At 37.8% G+C, this 20749-nt stretch overlaps 1 protein-coding gene across 14 annotated transcripts; it reads left to right on the top strand.

The window, feature by feature from the left end:
• The first annotated feature begins 1119 nt into the window (after positions 1-1119).
• On the top strand, positions 1120-16294 carry LOC124954696 (dystrobrevin beta). Of its 14 annotated transcripts, XM_047507994.1 has the most exons (18): positions 1120-1599; positions 4742-4970; positions 5424-5587; positions 5665-5881; positions 6032-6114; positions 6202-6353; positions 6418-6526; positions 6595-6761; positions 7401-7528; positions 7624-7722; positions 7863-7944; positions 8325-8363; positions 8470-8588; positions 8952-9117; positions 9219-9595; positions 11455-11600; positions 13548-13661; positions 14149-16294. In XM_047507994.1, exons 3-18 carry the CDS (start codon positions 5428-5430, stop codon positions 14409-14411), a joined length of 2421 nt encoding a protein of 806 aa, XP_047363950.1. In that variant the 5' UTR covers positions 1120-1599; positions 4742-4970; positions 5424-5427; the 3' UTR covers positions 14412-16294. The 14 variants fall into 14 exon arrangements, 13 of the variants coding, with proteins under 13 accessions (XP_047363950.1, XP_047363949.1, XP_047363946.1 ...); XM_047507993.1 differs by lacking the exon at positions 4742-4970; XM_047507990.1 differs by lacking the exons at positions 1120-1599; positions 4742-4970 and adding an exon at positions 5202-5315 and having other exon boundaries at positions 7920-7944.
• Positions 16295-20749: the final 4455 nt, after the last annotated feature.

Raw genomic sequence — 20749 nt, 5'->3', positions numbered from 1 at the left:
GAAGTGATAAAATGACTAATTATTTTAATATTTTTGCCTTCTTGAAAAAAACACCTTTATTATGCTAATTATTACGTCGCCGCTTTTATTCTACAGCATCTCATCAGCCTTTTACGAATCTTTTTTTGAAACAATTGCTTTTGAAACGATCATATAATATCTTGGTGGAAAATGGCCATAATTAAAAAATATTCTTCTATTTCAATTATACCGAATAATATTCCAATATTATTTAAATTGAATTAACCCGAATAATATTCCAATAGAACATAGAAAGAGAAATTTGATATTTGACATAGGTCTCTTTCATAACGCGACACGCATAAATGTATTTACGTTAATTACGGACCGTTCAAGGAGTATGGCCGTTCAAGGAAAGAGATTGTTATTCGTTGATGGTAATATATATTTATTATTTGGTTGTAATTTTTTTTCTTTTTTGCAATTTTCATTATATTTCATTTGTATCTGTCCCCGAGATCGGATACGCTTTGCGAGCGAAAAGTGGCGAAGATATGCAATAGGATCCTTAGGCGTTCGAAACTCGATGACATATCCAACAAACATGGCGGCATAGAGGATCGCAGCTAAAGGCTGATACGCAGTACGTGTTTTCTCGATTATTTGAAAACTGCTAATTAAGGTGCTCGTTGACTATCATTCATGTTTGAAAATTCTTAAAATTTCTTTTGAATTAATTAAAGAGTATCTTGAATTTGTTAGAGATTAAATATATATAGGATTGTCATATGTAGGAAAAAAAGAAATGAACGTTGTAATTCTTCCAACTCCTCCTCTCGAACAGCTTTTATTTCTTAATTAGAATTTATTTTCGAAGAGAATCTCATATAAACATAAGAAGTCGGTCATATATTGATTTAGCAGAATGCGCAAGTGACAAGTTGAACGGATTTATGTATTTTCAAAAGAATAATAACGTATAATAATGTAATATCGAAGGGGATCGGGATTGCGTATATTGGTTTCGATTTTCGCGGGCTCCCTCGGAAAGTTCCGATTCCTCTCGTTCCGTGGTTTAATTTGGGGCGCCAGGATTCGGTAATAGTCGGCGGTAGTCGGGAATATTCGGAAGTACTCGTAGTTGCGTGGCGCGGCGTGGCGGTCGGGCATCGCCGGCCGAACGCGAGCGATCAGTGATGGCCGCGGGGCTGCCGAGGCGCGGGTCGTATCGACGTTCGACCGGCTCGCTTATTTATCGCAACGCTCTCTCCCTCTCTCGCTTTCTCTCTCTCTGTCTCGTACTAAGCGATACGTTCTTGTTTCTTCGTTCGTCGAGAGAGCTTTCTTCAAGGAGAAAGAAAAACGGCTTCGAAAAGCGTTAGCTTTTCTAAAAGGTTTTCTCTACGAAAAAGGTTTTCATCGAACGCCATCCACACCTTCTGATCTTTCATTCTCGATCGACTACTCTTACCACTGAACGTTTTCAATGGTTGTTGTTGCCTTGTGATTTTCGTATCACCGCCACGATACGACGTTCGTGCGTGTCATTCAACGAAGCAAGATAGATGTAGGAAGAGGAAACGTGAGCACGGTGTTTTCAAGATTCCCAAAGCTTTTCTCTAACTAATACACACACAGGTACGTGTATAAATTCAGAATTCGATAAAATCAGGTGCGACAACTCTGCGCGTACGAATCTCGAGCATCTCTCGAGTCGATTTTTTTAACTCGACCGATTGCAATAGGAGACACTAATTATTCATCATTCTAGCATTATTTTTCATTTCGATCGCCTAGTCGTCCCGTCCCATCCCGTCCCCTCCCGTCCAGTCCTGTCGTTATCCTCATCGATATCGAAAGCAATGCGATTTACCAAGAAATATCATCGAATAAAGCCTTGACCGAAGGAAAAGGAGAAGAGGTTAGAAGTCTTTCTACTCCGTACGCAAGGATCTATTCAGCACGGTCTTTCTCTCTTTTTCCTTTAAATCCTTTTTTTTCGTTTAGAATTCTCGCACGAATTCTAAACGATCTAAAGTGATCTTTTTTCGAATTAAATTTATAAGATAAATGATGCTCTTTCAGGATTTTCGATCTGTCGCGTGGATAGGGCAAAGGGCGAAAAAAAGAAAATAAATAAATGAATAAATTAAATAAATAAATAAATACAAAAAGAACTCTCCCGTCTCATTATCAACATATGTAGCAACGCATCGCTAACGTCAAAAAAGTAAGTCGCGTCGAATGCGATTAAATTGGATTTATGTATGCATATTGCTAACGCGATTTAGCGGTCGGTCGTTGCTCGTAGACGCGCAGGCACTTACACGCGCGCATACAGCATATATTGGAAGCGTCTTAAGAAGAACAAAGTTAACTCGGATAGCAAATAACATAATAATAGATGAACATGTAATCGACAAAAGACCAAAGATGCCATTGGTATATTTGTAAAGGCGTTAAAGCTAAATCCCACCGAATAATGAAACGAAATAATAATCCAATTTCCTCAACGTTTTCCTATCTCGCGGATAGTAGATTCGACTCTTCTTTTTTTCTTTCTTTTTTTTTTTTCATCAGACTCGAAAGATAATACAAGTTTAATAACGTCCGAGACACGATACGCTCATGAGTTCAATGAACTCTCCCATTCATGACGTCTATTTTTCTTCGGTCGTGTCTTTAAGATAGACTTGGAAATGTTTAAAGTTTCTTTCAATATTTCTACGTTTACGTTACTAAATCTTATTGATGTGCTCGAAAATATCGAGAAAGTTTATTCATTTAGTTGGCTTTTCGAGCGAAATAAATGATCGAGACGAGCATCGAGAAATCGAGAGAAGAAGAAAATCGTTCGAAAACCGATCGGATAAAATAGGTTAGATTTTTTCTGCCAGTTATCTCTCCTGTATATCTCGATCGCGTCTAGGATTGCTCCATCCAAAGTTGGCCGCGCCTTTTGGCCGGCTATCCCATTTCGCGCGTTCCTTTCTACGGACCAAAACGCTTTTCTCCCGTGCGTTCCGCGTTCCTCTGTCTCCTCGGCTGATCTTATACGCCCCCACCTGGCCCACTTATCGTATTGATTCAAACTTGGCCACTCGCTCCTTCGCTTCTTCCTGCTTCAGCTTCATTTCTTTCTTTCTCTTTTCCCTCCCTCTACTTTTTCTTCTCCTCCTCCCTTTTCTTTTGTCACTTCGTCGTCCTTTTTTTTTCTCTTCTACTTTTGACCCTCTCTCGCTCGTTCAACGACTTTACCGAGCATGTTGCAGTTTTTGTTTTTGTTTTTTTTTTGTTTTTTTTGTTTTTTTTTTTTTTTTTTTTTTTTTTAACAACGCCGAAGATAGCACAAAGTCTGATACGTTGGAGATTGAAAAAGTGGCGGGAAATACTTTTTAAATATGCGCGATGGCATAGAGGGAGAGAGAGAGAGAGAGAAATAGAGCAGCTTTAAAAAGTACGATTCCAAGTTCGCTCTAGCGCTTAATGAAACGGAAGAAAAGTGGTCGACAATTCGAAAAGAGTAGAAATGGAAAAGGGTGGTTCACCCTACTTCGCAAAACATCATTCTCTGCCGCGTATCGCGTTTCGCGTAACGAGACTCGCAGGGAAGGTCACTCCCCGAGTATCGGAGATCCTCCTCATTTTTACGGCTCATTTATTCACAATAATGAGTCGAGAGGCTTTTTCCCTCGATTCGCTTAAGTATTTCCTCGATATTTTCAACCCTTTTGAAAGAATATACCTCACGGAATATGATATGCATGTATACACACGCATTCCAATTTTGAATACATAGAGACGAACATCAAAGGATCCGAATCGTCTTTTCCGATCGTTTCTCTCTAATTCTTTTTATTTTCATTTTTTCGAATAAATATATAGCGAATAGTAGACTTTCGAAAGACGATAATAATCACGTTATTATCGTATATTGGAACAAATATAATATATCCTATTATGGCAGCCAAGTTAAATGGTACTAAACAAGAGAATAGGAATTATCGACTATTTCCAAGAATAAACAATTAACGTGCTATTCTCTCGCTTTAACGAACTCCAATTAACGAGATGCATTCCGCGTTGCGGAAAGACTTTGTTTCATTTCGACTAGAAACTCGACTCTTTGATCGTTTCTCTAAACGACGATATTTGTCTTTGTCATTGAGATATCGTGTCTCTTTTCTTTGTCGAAGAGAGCACCTGTCTCCGTTTCTATTCTGCAAGACAACGATCGAGCAACAGAGTTATATATTACAGAGTTATCGATCTTCTTTCCTTTCCTCGTTGCCGTTAAGAAAGTCTTTTTCTTTGCAAACGAATGAAATTTTCATGATTCTTTAAAATTTATACCAATGCTGTGTGCGTGCGCGCGCGCGCGTGTTCGTCGAATCATTTTCTACTTTTTATTGTATTTGTTATTTTTAATATTTTCTTGTTTTGCAAACGACGTTCACGAGTCCGACGCCGCTCGTTCATTGAAATATCCGTGCCGTCACTCGTGCGCTTTAATATACCGACTGAAAGAGCTCGTCGTTTCTTATTGTATAACCTTTGAGTGGAGAAAAAAACTATGAATCTCGATAATGACTAAAGAACGAGCGTCCTTGCTTTGAAGAGCAAGATTTTCATCTAGCATGCAAAAAGATACGATTTCCAGATATCAATACCACCATATCTGTATCTCTCTTCACATTTCTATGAAAGTTTTTCAAATGCAAACTACGTGTCCTTGTAATAATATATTCTCCTTCGTGTCTTTTTTGTTTTCCTCTTCTAGAAAGAATATGTCAAATTCGTATGGCGTGTATATAAGGGATAATGTATATAATGTATGTAAAATATTAAGTACATATATCTCGGAGAGAGATAAAGGGGAACGTGCTTGAAAAGCTACACTCTCAGTCGTTTTCAAAGGATCAGCCTCGATGATGAATCTCGATGATGAAAGGCGAATACGAGATGCCTAATCAAAGGAAGAGATATACACGTCATTAATTAACTAAAAGGTTCGAAAGAGACCAAATTTTGCTCTTAGTATTACTAGTCGGATATTTTATTGGTACGATGTTTTTTGATAATTCACACGCGCTTGTGTGTCTATGTGTCCGTCTGAACGATCGATAATTCGATTTTCGCACGTATGTGTGTGTGTGTATGTGTGTGTACTCTGATCTCTCTTTCCCTCTCTCTCGTCTCTTTTTCTCTCTCTCTCTGCCCCTCTTTTTCTCTCGCGTTAGGCCTCCCAATTGCAGCTTCACCCTTATCCGTATCGCGTTCGTGTCGACTTGTCAAAATAATTCGAGCATAATGGAAGATTACGAGGGAATAACAGGAGGAGCCGGTTACAGAGAGTAGATAAGAAAAACGGGATATTTTTCTAAAGCAAATGAAAGAAACGCTAGTAGGATGTCAGATGCAATTTAATAGTCCGAATAATTTGTTTTTTTTTTCTTTGTTAGGAAAATGGCGGAAGAGGTTGCAGGAAGTTCTAGCAATAGCAGCAGCGGTGAAGCCAGTAGATTGCAACTTCTGCAAGAGATGCGCCAACAAAACTTTGACAGCATACGATTCGCTTCTTACCGTACGGCTTGCAAGCTTAGATTTATTCAGAAGAAAGTTCACCGTAAGGATCTCGTACTTGAAACTCTATTAAATTGTTATGACGTCTATTTGGTCGATATCTTGATTCTTTGTTTACAGTACACAACGTAGACATATGGAATGTGATCGAAGCATTTCGAGAAAACGGCCTAAATACTCTAGAGCCGTCTAGTACGTTGGGAGTATCTAGGCTAGAAACTCTTCTGTCTTCCTTATTTCATGCGCTTAACAAGAGGGTGCCGGTGTCTCAACAAGCCAAAGTCGACGCTACCACGGCTCTACTGATGAATTGGCTCTTGGCAGCGTATACCAGTGGGTATGTTCGAAAAACGATAAATTGCTGTGTTATAATTCTCACATGGATCTCTTTTTCTTTTTTAATTTTTCCCCCTTTTTTTTTTTAACTTTTCTCTCTCTCTCTCTCTCTCTCTCTCTCTCTCTCTCTTCTTTTTTTCTTCTTTTCCAGGGAAAATAATAAGATATCCGTATTTTCGGTGAAGGTGGCATTGGCCACGTTGTGTGCTGGAAAGCTCATGGACAAGTTTCGATGTGAGTCGTCCTATTATTTTTCTCTCTTTATTCTTAAAAATGCGAATATTTGAGACGAAGGTGACGTCGAATCTCATGTTCATCTAGATATATACTCACAAATATCGGACGGTAACGGGCACATGATACATTGGAGGTTCGCCGACTACCTGAAAGAGGTTTTGTCATTAACGGCAGCGGTCTACGAGTCACCGTCCTTTGGATATTCGGAGGGTCTCGCGAGCACCATTTTTCCCTCTGTAAATTTTTTCTTTTGCTTTTTATTCGAAGCAATTCCCATCAATTCCATGTGTTTCTTTTCAGAATTCCAAAGTGACGGTCAATGATTTTTTGGATACACTCATGTCCGATCCCGGGCCGCACTGTTTGATTTGGCTCCCGTTATATCACAGAATGGCGGCTGTTGAAACAGGTACGTAAATAGTTTATCTATAATACATTCAATCCATTTGATTTCTAAGTAAGCCTTAATCGTTACAGTGGCTCATCCCATCATGTGCGATGCCTGTCACAAGGAAAATTTTACCGGTTTCCGATACAGATGTCAAAAATGTCATTCTTATCAATTGTGTCAGGATTGCTTTTGGCGTGGCAAAGTTTCCGGGACTCACAACAACGATCACGAAACCCGAGAGTACAGTAGTTTTGTACGTAGCAATCAACCTAGATTCTTTACCGTTTACTTACTAAAAAGATTAGGAATTAAGAACATACACGGACTTGATGCTGATCAGCAAATGAATTCTTTGTTGATTTGTAGAAATGAAAATTTGTATGAATGAAGACAAAAGCAGAAAATAACAGAGATTGATGGAGTAATAATTAAGTAATTTTTCCTTCTCGAAATAAAAGCTATGTTTGTAGTTATAAAGTAACTATACTTTTTGCAACGATCACTTGAGTATAGATTTGGTTTTTAAATGAAACATATAAATTTTTGCATTGTATGATTCATGATTTTTTTTTTTTTTTTTTTTTTTTTTTTATAATGTCAAAATTGAAAATACGTTTTCCTACGTTACCTATTGATTACTTATTTAGGCTTTAAAAAATATAGAGTATTTTTTTATTTAAGTCAAAATTATTTATTCCGTATAAATGAGAGCTTTTCAAAATGTCTGGCAGGTGTATCACTGGCAGCCCAAATGCACAACTAGAAATTATTTTGAGATGTGCACAATTAGGATTAATCTATATTTTATATGCGTAGAGTTTGTTGTTCGATCGACTCGGTTAATGAACCCATCAACGCTCTCTTTAATTAATGATAATATTCCTGTCGACAGAAATCGCCAAGCAAACAAATTGGCCATTCTTTGCGCAAGAGCTTCAGATGCGTTCCCGAAAAGGGGAAAAACAACATACCTAGATTTCCCGAGCAGCCAGAGAAAACGTTGGATTTGTCGCACATAGTGTGAGTGTCTCTTGAGAAAAAGATCGAATAGAATTTAGAATATCTCGACGGTTGGTATATAATGTTGCAATTGGAATTAATTCACTGCGTTACAGCCCACCGTCACCTTTACCATCTCACAACGGTTTTCCAGATCCAGGTTTCATGGCTCCCTTCGATTCCGGATCCATGGATAGCCGATCTACTTTGAGAAGGTAAGAACTGGGACGAATCTTGGTTTATTTATTCACTTTTATCTTTGCTTTCTACGAGACTTTGCATAAGAACGTCACGCTTTACTTAATTTTTTTTTACGTTCTTTTTTTTTTTTTTTCTTTTTTGGTATATCGTTCAGTATGGATAGTTCAAGACTGGACGACGAACATAAATTAATAGCACGATATGCACAAAGGTTGGCACAAGAAGCTAGGACCATGGTAAGTCGACTAACGCTTATTTATCTTTTCGAGTAGTACGTTCTTTCTTTCTTTCTGTCTGTCTGTCTGTCTGTCTGTCTGTCTGTTTTTCTTTCTTTCTTTCTTTCTTTCCTTCTTTCTTTCCTTCTTTTTTTCTTTCTTTCCTTCCTTCCTTTCTTCCTTCCTTCTTTCCTTCCTTCCTTTCTTGTTTCTATTCTCTCCTCGAAACCGAGTATAACAAGCAAGTGTGTATTTAATAATCGATCGATGGTACACAAAGTACTTTGAAGCACGAGAGAGATAAGTTTCAGCGTTAATTCGATTTAACAAATTCGATTAAAACTCCGCTGATTCATCATAACGTGTCAGAACTAATTTTGATCTCGTAACGACTTCGACAGCCTCGTACTACGTCCAGAATGTCGCAAGCTGACCAAGCGGTAAGTACTGGCCATTAAGAAATCTAATCGCATTACAAATGCTTTACTTTACATTCCTTTCCAAGTTCCATATTATTATATTCTTTTCTTTTTCTCTTATATATAGGGTAGAACACCGTCGGACGCTAATTTGGCATCGTTGGACGCATCGAGAGCGCAACGTGAACTAATATCGCAGTTAGAAGCGAAGAATAAAGAAATAATGCGAGAAATTGCAAGGTTAAGGTATACCTGTGTCGTTTATCTTCCTTTATATCGAGCCTAAACCTCCAAGTCATCCCGTCGAACCATCCTAGAGTCACGCATGTTATGACGACATTCAGTTGAGCTTGATGTCTCTTTGGTTGCATAGCAAAGCATATTAGAGCAGAGAAATACGGTTTATACTTTGTCGAAATACATACTCGATCGCACATATATTATCATTCGTCGAGAACAAAAAAACTTAGATTCACGTGATATGTATAGATTTTTTTTTTCGTACTCATAAATTATTTTTACGGCGAAAAAGGAAAAAAAAAAAAGAAAAAGTAGAAGAGAAAAGAAATCAATTCTATTACTAAATATTTTTATCTTTTTATATTATAGGAGACAACAAGAGATAGAGGCGGCAGGATTAGAGAATCCTGCTCTCATGTCGGAATTGAGGGCATTGAGACAAAGAAAGGATGAATTGGAAACTCACTTGGCAACTTTGCAAGATTCCAGGAGACAATTAATGGTTCAATTAGAAGGTCTTATGAAAATGTTGAAGGTATGTAGATCGATCGAAAGAGAATGAGAGCGTTATTATTTTCAAGAAATTTTCCTCTAGTTTGAAAAGCAATTCGTCTACTTGCCAAAACTTTCTCGTAGAATCATCAGGCATCTCCTAGATCAACGCCAAACAGTTCGCCAAGAAGCACAAAATCTCCTCCGTTACCTCCTGGTACAGTGACAAGTAGCAGATCGGCACCAGCCACTCCAGGTGGAACATTGTCAACGACTCCTCAACAGCAACAGCCACAACAACAACAGCAGCAGCAACAACAACAACAGCAACAACAACAGCAACAACAGCAACAACAGCAGCAACAGCAACAACAGCAGCAAAATCAACAAAGTCAAATGTCGCAAAGCTACCAGAGTTCCGTACCAACGACGTCGGTACCGAACATGTCGAGCAGTGCTATGCTTGGGACAATACAGAATCCTATTCCAGATAGTCTTTCGTGTGTCGGAGGCGACGTAAGGTAGGATGGCATGTACAAAACGTATGCTATAAACACACTGAAAACAAAACGAGAAATATTAAAAAACGACGACGATACGAGAAAGTATTATGAGAATATGTTGGGAAGTGAATAATTTGTAGAATAATTAGACCAGAACATTCTAGGTGCTACTTTGAAAGTTCAGCGAATAGAACAAATATTAAGATTTCCCGAACAATTCTTACATCTTTCTTCGTATATTTTTATTTTTTCTCTTTTCCTTTTTTCTCGTTTTTTCTTTCTTTAAGTGCGTACAAATAAGTATACACATTCGGAGCTAATTAGAATGTTATTTTCGCCTAATATCTACCGAAAGAAATCGATTTTTATCCTCTGTGTGTCTGTCCGTGCGTGCGTGCGTGTGTACATACATACATACATACATACATACACTCACACACACACACACACACACACACATATGTGTGTTGATTATTATTTACTACATGGCAATTGCTCTTAGGTATCTGATTTGTTTCCCTATTTTTAATTGTACATACGCAGTAGTATGTACTTGATTGTATTTCTTTTTCTTCTCGCCCCCTTCCGTATATGTAGTCGATTTCTTGTGTTGCGACGATCGTAGTTTGTACAAAATATTTTGCACAGCGAATGAATCCTAGATACTGGCACTTAAATAATGCCTATAGCCAGGGATACAATAATGTAGTGGACAATTGAAAATATTTAAAGAGAAAAGAATTTTTGCGAAATAATAAGAAATTTTGAATCTAGCTATATTTGGATATTCTGGCTATAAGGTTATTAAAAAATGATAGGTACTTTTGTTGCATGTTCACATTATCAATGATACCCGTTTCTATGAGCTTTCAATGGGCTATTAACAAGCACAATTTTGTACTAGCTTCGCACACAAGTAAACGTCAGAAAATATGATTATGTATACGCTCTATCTATTTTAACGATTTATCGTCAGAAAAGGAAAGAATCGCTTAGTGTCACTTATGCTTCTATCCCTTTCACAATGCTTTACGACAATACTACCTTATATTAGTTTTACTATAGTAAAATATAATATAGAAACGAAACGTTAGGATACGTAGGAAACTTTCTTAATCGTAATAATTACGAAATTGTTTAGTCTTTTTCGTTTTATTTAAGTTAAATTAATGCATACGCGTGTGCATACTGTGTACATAGTTATCGTAAATATCGACAATAGGGAAAAAAAGACTAGTTGTCGTTTACACCGACGTTTCACCGAGCGTGCGTGCGTGCGTGTGTGTGCGCGTGCAAATAGGTCTATAAAATATAATTTGAATTGATTTGAAAAAAAAATTATCTAGATCCGCATATAATGCAACGATAAGGGTGTGTAAAGGATCGAGGAATTGTAGATAAAGATCTAGCACATTTGGAGAAATCAAATTTGTACATAGAGAGATGTAAGGAGTAATGCATTGATATGTATATATATATATATATATATATATATATATATATATATATATATATATATATACATACATACATACATACGTACATGTATATGCATACGTAAATATGACGATCTTATCCGTTAGACAATTAATATAGTTGTAAGCACTATGATTACTGCATGTACGCCAAGTTCCGTTATTTTCGCCCATTATTTGACACGTTTGAACGATAAGAGCTTATGTGCCATTTCACTTATTATTACGAGTATTTTCACGTGACTACGTCACGGGAATAAGATTCTTTTACAAAGATATTAGATTCGAAAGTTTGATTGATTATGCTTGTGCAAATAATCACGCAGCATGTTGCAATAGCCGTTGAATTTGTTGCTGTTTAAAGTGGCTTTGCGCAAAGAAAATAGAGATTTTCGATGTCAGGTCTGCGTTCAGGACAAACAGCCTGCCAGGAAGCGGTTCCAGCAGTGCGAATAATAGTTTGGGCCGATCCTTACGGAACGATCTGTTGGTAGCTGCCGACAGTGTTACTAATGCCATGTCAACGTTGGTCAGGGAATTAAATTCAGGTATGTTTCAATGCAATGTAATGCAGACAATTGATAAAGACGAATGAAAAATCATTTTTTTGTAGTTTCAAATGGCACTTAAAATTCGATATGCAAAAGAGTCCATTCAAAGTTCAATATCCATACGATGATGGATGAATTTCTTCACACCTCGGAGAGAGAGCACTTTCTATAGTTTTTAGTTACCTTTTAATTTACTTTCTATAGTTTTTTTCTTTGTTTCTTTATCCACTTCTCTTTTTCTTTATTTCTTTTTCTTTCTCCTTTTTAATTCTCATCTCTCTTTATTACAATCGTTCTCTTTTACGCGTTCCTTCATCTATTTGCTTTCTCTTTTTGCCAATTTTTCAGAATAATCGTTTGTGTACACGCATAATAACCACACGAAGATTCGTTAAAGATCTACAGCCGTTCGTCTTTCTTCAGCAGCATGTGTCTATCTTACAATTAGTATTATTAGAGAGACAGTAATGAATACTGTTTGAAACGTTGAATTCGCTCTCTTTCTCTCTCTCTCCCTCCCCCCCCCTCTTGCGAAAGTTGAAAAGAGTTACTCTTTTGGATGAGTACAGAAGAGCAGGTGAGCCATTTATAAAGCAACAAATTTGTTATTATTATTCAGAAGCGACTTGGCGATTTAACGTTTTCTTAACAATGCGTCAAAAAAAATCGTATACAAATTAATAGAGAAAAGATTCGTGAAATTTTTATTGTCGACACGATATCTACATTGTGTTATAAAAAAAAAAAAAGGAAGAAAAAGAAATAAATATAACGATTACTTAGTCATTCGTATATTTTTCAAACTATATACTCGTATTTGTTAATGAGTGTGTAAATATATACAGGCATGATGTTATATGGCATTTTTATATATCACTTTACAAATGCTATACAGCATGTAAAATGCTACATATATATATATGTACGTATATATATGTATATATATCGATTGTAGAAACGAGTAAATAAATGAATAGACGCTCGGTTTCTTCTTGGAAAGAAAATCGTGTAAGTATTAAGATAAGGCCATGGTTCGATTCTCATTATTAACACGTTGCTATAATTTAAATTCTAATCTGGTTTAAATTTTTGGAAAACGTTAGAGCGATTAAGAGTATAAAGAAAAATAGCGATTTTACTCTAGAGTCCGAATGACCATTGATATTTCAAGGATGTACATGAAATTAATTTGATGCTACAAATTTATTTTAAATTCATTTAAAAAATTTCAATCAATTTACGTTTATTAGCTCGAAGAAAGAGAGAAAAGCGTCAAATTAATTAAATATGCATCATTTTTATCAATAACGCGTTGAATCTATATCTCTTATCGAATACCATGGAAAATATCAATTTTTACAGCAAATACAAAACCTTACACTGGACTACCAACACACATACATACATGCTGCTTTCTAAGTTTGAACATAGTTATATCATTTTTCATTGATGTAAATACTACTCAGACTGCTCTCTCTCTCTATCTCTCTCTTTCTCTCTCTCTCTCTCTCTCTCTCTCTCTCTCTCTTCTCTTCTCTTCTCTTCTCTTTTCTTCTCTGTATACTTGCCTGTTAGTTAATATTTACTTTATTCTTTTTCTAACTTAGAATAGTTTTTAGAAAACATTAGTCTAGTCGTAGCACAGACTACAATACACGCAAGACTATTAAGGAGATACAATTGTAAAACGAGATGTACAATATGTATTACTTTTTCATATATATTCTTTTTTTTTTTTTTTTTTTTTTCCATATCGATTCATCGTACAGAGTCACGCGATTACGAGAATTATGTTTACGCATAGAGAGGAGATAAACCTTAGTCTTACTTTGATAACAATTGGACTGACGGTAGACGTTTGAAAAAAAAAGAAAAAAATATATACTTAAACGTGGACTCGAGCGACAGTCGGACGTGCTAAAAATATACAAAATAACACTCTAGACGTGTTGTGGAATGTGTGTGATGCACCCCCTGTGAATGTGTCCTGGTGGCTTGCAGACTCAGACCAGGAGGACCATTCTCACAACTCGGGACGTTTTCTCAGAAAACCGCTGGGTAAGTTGTTTACGCGTTGAGAGAACTAGCAGATCGTTTAAACGTGTTTTTGTCTCGAGCGTTACGACCTTCCGTTTGATCTCGCATTTCTATCACATTTCATCTCACAATCGGTATGTCGGGAGAGACGTAGCAGAGCTTGTACTTACACGATATCATTTTCTCGTCCTCTTATCGAATAAATTCGAAATCGAGACAAAGTATTATAAATAAGATACTCATTATAAAGAAAAAAAAAAGATTCCTTGTAATTCGCAACGTGACTGTACAAAGTATCAGTCGGCGAGAAGAGAACATTTTTATCGTTTCGACTCGCTCTTCTCACTCGTCCTAATTATCAACGACATTGTGATTTTATATGACTAATAACGAGCGACGAAAATGATTCACGCAAGAGCAATTTTTAACGTTCAACGAGAATTATAAAGCATAGATATTTTAATTTAATAGCGAATAATTATTTTAAAATGGACGGAATTGTTTGCAGATTTCGAGGCAGGTGAAGACGGTGACGATAGCAGTGGCGGTGGTAATTCTTGGCGCGAAGAACTTCAACGTCGTTATCAACAGGAGAACGATTTTCTGGCCGAATTGAGAGCGAGGAATGTCAATATGTCGCAAACCGAGCGCACCTCGTCGAACGAACAGGAACAGGATAGGGGCGATAGAGAGGAGGGAGACGGTGGTGGAAATGAAGATGAAAATGAGACGGATTGGTCGGAGGCTGTGAAGAGATGGGTAAACCGATAAATTCCAAAATTATATGATCGCGAGAGTGAGGGAGAGAAATGTAAGTTCGCTTGGATGCGATCGATAAAGCGACAAATTTTTACGTTTATCCCGAGGTTTAGCTAAGATCGAACAAAGAATTTCAAAAGCTCCGCAGTTGTACGGGGCTGAGGGCAATGGATCAATTTCAATTTGGATGAATCTCACGCCTTTCCTAACGAGTAATTCGATCTTAGAGTTGGATCGATCCATAGATAGCTTCCTCGTACGATGTCGTCTTTCCTTATTTCCCTGTTTTCGCACTTTCGAAATAGGCAACGGCCGAGATTACGCACGAAGTCGCGTAATTATTCTATTGACACGATCTGGGAATTAATTGAAGATACGATCGAGAAGAAATTTTGGAAGAGAAAGAGAGAGAGAGAGGAGCTCCTTTGACTCGCGTCTTTTCGAAGCCTTTGCGTCTGCGTAAGGATATACGCCATGTCATTATCCAAGATACGTTCGTCGCTGTGATGCGAAGAGAGAAGCGGACGAAGAGAAAGAATAATATAATAGGAAATCTTTTATAAAATCTGTAAAAGCAACAACAAGAAGCGATCGAGGTTTACGGTATCTAGGGGAGAGCGTGTAATTTTTTTATACCTTCGTACCGGTTAAAATTTCACGATATACATACATAGAACTTGTAAACTTCAACTCATCGAATACACGTTAAAAAGCTTCGCTATAATATTTCAAGATATATTCAAGATAGATATTAAAATGTAGAGAAAGGTCAAAATTCGCATACCCTATGCTATTACGATTCGTTCGCTTCTTTATCGAGGACGAATGAGATGCCTCGGAGCTAGTGATTCGTAAATTATTTGTCAAAGAGCGAAGAATCTTTTTCGCGTGAATACGCGAACGAATTAAATTTATATAACTATGTACCGTTAGTTCTTAAAAAAGCGAGAACTAACAATTGGGTTATTCTATCGTTTCGGAAATCGTTCTGAATTCATCTCTCAGAATTCGTTTGTTCAGACTTTCTTTCATTTTCTTTCGTTCCTTTCCTTTCCCTTCTCTTCTTTTCCTTTTTCATTTTCTTTTTACGCGTTTCGCTCGAATACGCTCACGATGCGCTCGCTAAGATCGCAATTTATGATCTAAATGGCTCTGAGGTATTATACCAAATTGTTAGGATTACGTATCGTATTGTACATAGAAGAAAGTTTTTTACCAACAGTAAATTAGCTAAGTATTCGATTCATTTTTATCGTTGGACGGATCGAATTGTAAACATTTTGGTATTTATATTGCCCGACGAAAGCTAGGACGGCTTAAGGAGCAACAGACGCGGCAAATTGCGAAAAGAAAGCTAATCGCTTTCGTGTATGTACAATATTTTTCTCTTTTTCTTTACTTCCCAAACTAATAATGCGCCATGGGAAGCATAATTGCTTCTATTTTACGTGCAGCAGTCGAACTTGCTTTTTCTTTTTCCCTGTTTTTTTCCTGTTTTTCCCTTTTTCGAGAAATTTCCAACAAGTTTGAAAGTCTGCGCGTTGCACACTTCGTAAAAACAGAGTACATGCGCATACGTACGCATTCGTATTCGGCACGTTTAATTTCTACGTTGTTATAATAATTTACCAATTGCTAGATTATGCCGCTGATGTACGTGTACTGCCGAAATGTAATGCATACGCAAATATGTATAATACGCATACGTGCAAGGATACTTTACGCAAACTCGTATGTGCATCATTTCCTATACTTGTTCGTCTATACGAATATGTACGGTTAGGAGAAAAGGGCGGAGGGAGCGAGAGAAGAAAGAAGAAAAAAAGAAAAAAAAAGAAACTATGTAGCAACTGCATAATTCGAGTATTGAATAAAAAATGAAGCGATAGCCGATAGTCGGAGTAAGATCGATCTTTCATAGCCCACTGTGTTTTTACCATCGAAGCCGTTACGACGATGATACGCGTCAAGGAAGAAAACGTTTCGTCGAAAGGTAAAAAACCTTAGTTTAATCCCTTTATTCCTGTCGAAATACGTCCATTTGTTTTGATCCATCCTTAATCGTCCATTTCAGTTAGATCTAAGGAAATAAAGAAGCGCCAAGAGTCGTATTTTTTTCGTGAAGACCTATCGCTCCGCGACATCTGCTCGACGAAATTAAATGTATGCACATTGGTTATAATCGGTCAACAGGCAGACCCGATATCTTTGAACTTTCTCTCGAAACTTATTTATTTGCAAGAATTATGGCTGATCGAGTGCAAGTTAAAGGTGTTGTTATACTTTCTTATCCCCCGATACCGTCTATACATTTGATTCCCCCTCTCTCTTCTTTTCTTTTCTTGTCTTTTTTTTTCCCCTTTCCAGGATATATCCCCTTTGAAGGAATGCTCGAAATTGGAAAAGCTTTACGCTTATTCCAACGAAATCGAACGAATTCCTAATCTATCGAAGATCCCACGATTGGCAATTCTTTCTTTATCGGGAAACAGAATAGATCGTTTAACGGTATCAAAAGATATTTTCCATTTTTATTTCTCGTCGATAATTAAATTAACGGATATTATCGAAACGGATAACATTCGCATTCGCACGAATTTAATTCGGCAGAATGTCGGTAAGTTGGAGTACTTGAGAGAACTCAATTTGGCCGATAACAAGTTGAAAAGATTGCCAAACGTATTCACGAAAAATTGCAACTTGAAGTACGTCAATCTGGCGGGCAACCGGTTGTATCGTATAAAGGTACTATTCACCCTCCCCAGAGAGAGAGAGAGAGAGATTAGCTTCCTTCCATTTTCGTTTCCCGCGATTCTTAATTATATTTCAGGACATAAAAAGTTTGCGACCATTGGAAAAATTGGAGTCGGTAGTTTTTAACGATCCGCTTTACGGCGACTGCCCTATGACACGACTTTGCAATTATCGCTCATACGTTATATATTGGCTTCCCCGAATAAACAGACTCGATCATTATCCGATAAACGACGCGGAAAGACATTGGATCGATTCTTTTTTCGAGTATACGTTCGTTTCCATCTTTCTTTCGTTATTTCCTTAATTTAACCGAGACCAAGGTGAAAATATTATTACGTAAGGAAGAAGATGATGCGTTGCAAGGTGTTGCTGCACGATAATATAAACGTTTATTTCAAGTCGTTGAAGGACATACATGAGAAATATCAAGAAAAGGAGAAACGTCTTAAGAAGTTACTGCACGAGATCGGAACGTTGAGATTACAGGTGAGACCGTACAATGTTATTATCCTGTAACGTTTATCGTTAAACAGTCTAAAAGTTTCCAAGTGACGTTAAAAGAAAATAATGAAGAATTGATCGCTTCGGAGGGACGAGCGTCGTCGCTCGTCGAATGTCAGGAAAAAAAATTAAAGGAGAGAGAAGAAATGGCCTCTCTGTGTTTTCAAGTAATAAACCGTAGTACGCGTTATACGCGTTGCATGCGTTGTAAATACAACGTTGCGTTTAATATTAATCATTTTCGTTAGATCACTTGTCGACAGTTAAAATTGCACATGCGCCACTGCGGTAATCTATATCTACGAGAACATAAAAACAACGGCGAGGGTTTAATGAAAATTTGTCAGACGACTCTGGAGGAATCGTTGTGTCCTTTCGCGAACAAGTAAGACGTTCGAATTTCCATAAACGTATATTGCCATCAACGTTCCCCATTGATCAGTGTCACGGGTATAACGGGGATATTATTGTATCGGGTTACGGAGATTTTTCACAAGGAGATCAGCGAGTATCGTATTTGGAACGATCAAGTTGAGGATTTATGCAAAAACGAGAATGGTTCGAAGCTTCTAGCCATTGTACCAGGAGTACGAAGTATTCGGGAATGGCCGATGAACGTGCTCAAGCGCGGATTTTATAAACAAGTAGCGAAATTAATCTGTAAACCGCCGTACTTCTTTCTTTTCTTTTCTTCTTCTTTTTTTTCTTTTTTTTTTGTTCTTTTTCTTTGATCTTTTTTTCTAGAAAAGAATCCGCCTAACGAATTGTTCGGCTATTGCTGACCTTAAATTTCACGAGAAACTTTCGAAGCGAGAGAAGACAAAGGCAGATCCCTGCGAGAAACGAAGGATTTCTATACTTTTGCGCGTACCTTTTCATCGTTGTACCGTGACGTAAGTATCCCTATTTCTCGATTCGTGACAGCTTGAATCGCATCTGAATCGACGTACGCGCGGTTAAGGGAACGATACACCGACGAATTTCATCGAGCGAAAGCGAGGCAACGCGAGAACGTTCACCGACCGTGCCAAATGTACGTCCTGACGAGAGAAGCAAACTTGTCGGACGCGATATTCGTGGCCGAATACGAATATGTATTCGAGGTATTGAAATATCTGTAAGCGCACATACATTGTACGTTACGCACTGGGCGTATAATGAAAAAAAGAAAAAAAGAAAAAATCTTGTACCGCATAGAACGATTCGATCGAGAACGATAGGAGGGAGGAGGAAATAGAATGGGGTGCGATGATGCATCCACTGGTGTCCTCGTCGTTCGAACGTTTAACCAAACGCAAGATCTCGTTGTGCCTTAGAATCGACGAGGAGAAACTTTTGACATTGAGGAAGATATGTTTATCCGGGCAAGGTATAAAGGGCCTGCTTGAGTATTCACTCGAATTGCCGAACTTGAGGGAACTCGATCTTTCCTACAATCGTCTCGATGAATTTCCAAATTGGCGAATGATCGTTCACGTTAAGAAAATGAACGTCAGTTTCAACGACATACGGTCGATCAAGATGAAGGAGAAATTGATCGCGTTGGAGGAGCTTGACCTTTCGTGGAATTGTTTGACGAAATGCAGAAAGAGTCTCGAAACGTTAAAAACGTTCGTTCCGAGCCTAAAGACATTGAACCTCGAAAGAAATCCTTTCTCTGACATTGTCGAACGCGATAAGATCGTTCTATTGACCGGTATATACTTTCCCAATAGGACCGAGGATAACTCGTTGGAAGGTAAATCGTTAGTAAATGAAAAGATTTACGGCCTAAAGATAGTCCGCAATACTTTGGCGGAGCTTTACGATGGTCAACAAACGATCATTCCTATGTCCCACTCCCCTATCGGCCGGGTGCATCTGAAGAAGCCGTCGGTGCATTTGACACGATTACATCTGATCGACAATTGCATAACCGATCTCGACGGTCTCACGCAGGAACACTTGCCGAGATTGAAGTGCCTCGATCTTACGAACAATCTAATAACGTCCTTGCGACCGATGGGCTCGTACAAGACGATAATTGAGTTTTATTGTGCCCACAATGAGATTAGGAGATTGCACGAAATCGAGAATCTTAAAAACTGGGAAAAATTACAAATCGTCGATCTTAGCTACAATCCGAACGAATCCGCGATTTCTTACAACGACTTTCTCATATTTCATTTGATCGATCTAAAGGTAATAATTTCCCGCGTTAATTCGTTCAACTAAGTTCGCTTCTCGTTTATTTCTTCCCTAACCTCCTCCCCCAGTATGTTTCCGGACAATGCGTGGAAAGGTCGAGCATCGTAGAAGCGAGAAACGTCCTTGGTAATATATTGGATCAAACGATGTTGCTGACGATGAATCTCGCTGAAAAATTGACGAATGTCAGACAATTGGATGTCGTCAGGTGTTCCATAAGAAAGGTCGCTTTCGAACGAGCAAACCGTTTGAAAAATCTTCGAAAATATTTTCCGTCGTTCTTTCACAGATAAATTTACCGTCGTATTTGTTACCTCATTTGGAGAGCTTGGACCTGAGCAGAAATCATATAATCTCCCTCGAGAGTCTAAATGCTCTTCCGAAATTGAAAACTTTACGTATGAGTTACAATCGTTTAGAGACCCTATATCCGGATAAATCGAACGATGTCTATGGCTTTTCAAATTTGTCCACTTTGTACTTGGATCATAATCGTATCGGCTCGATAACGTTGGCCGACGACAGCCAAGTATTCCCAACGTTGAAACATCTCTTTTTGCATCACAATAAATTGGCGAACGTACGCGGTACGTTCCGCTTCGTTTAATTTTCTCATTAAATCTATTTTATATGAAAATCGATTAATGCGGCTCGTCCACTCGTTTCAAGACTTACGAAGGAATTCCAGCTTGGAAATTTTAATAATAGATCACAATAAAATAGAAACGATGGACGTCGATTCTTTCCATGAGGATAATAACATTGCCTGCTTGTCGATCGAGAGCAACAAAATCCAAGATTTGCGCTTCGTCCAAAAACTCTCGTCTTTGAAAAAGCTTCACATAGCCGACAATCTTATAGCGGTAAGCGATAGAACCTTGTACTACAACAAATTTTTAATCCCA

Source organism: Vespa velutina, chromosome 16 (assembly GCF_912470025.1).
Source record: "Vespa velutina chromosome 16, iVesVel2.1, whole genome shotgun sequence".
Classification (NCBI taxonomy): domain Eukaryota; kingdom Metazoa; phylum Arthropoda; class Insecta; order Hymenoptera; family Vespidae; genus Vespa; species Vespa velutina.
The sequence above is the reverse complement of the archived record's forward strand: the minus strand, read 5'-3'. Positions and strand labels throughout refer to the sequence as shown.

Excerpts from the sequence above, each read along its gene's own strand:
- LOC124954696 (XM_047507987.1), top strand. The coding sequence starts at position 5,272 with ATGGAAGATTACGAGGGAATAACAGGAGGAGCCGGTTACAGAGA. Across the intron at positions 7,529-7,623 it reads TTGGATTTGTCGCACATAGT|CCCACCGTCACCTTTACCAT; the intron begins GTGAGTGTCTCT and ends ACTGCGTTACAG. Across the intron at positions 8,364-8,469 it reads TGTCGCAAGCTGACCAAGCG|GGTAGAACACCGTCGGACGC; the intron begins GTAAGTACTGGC and ends TCTTATATATAG.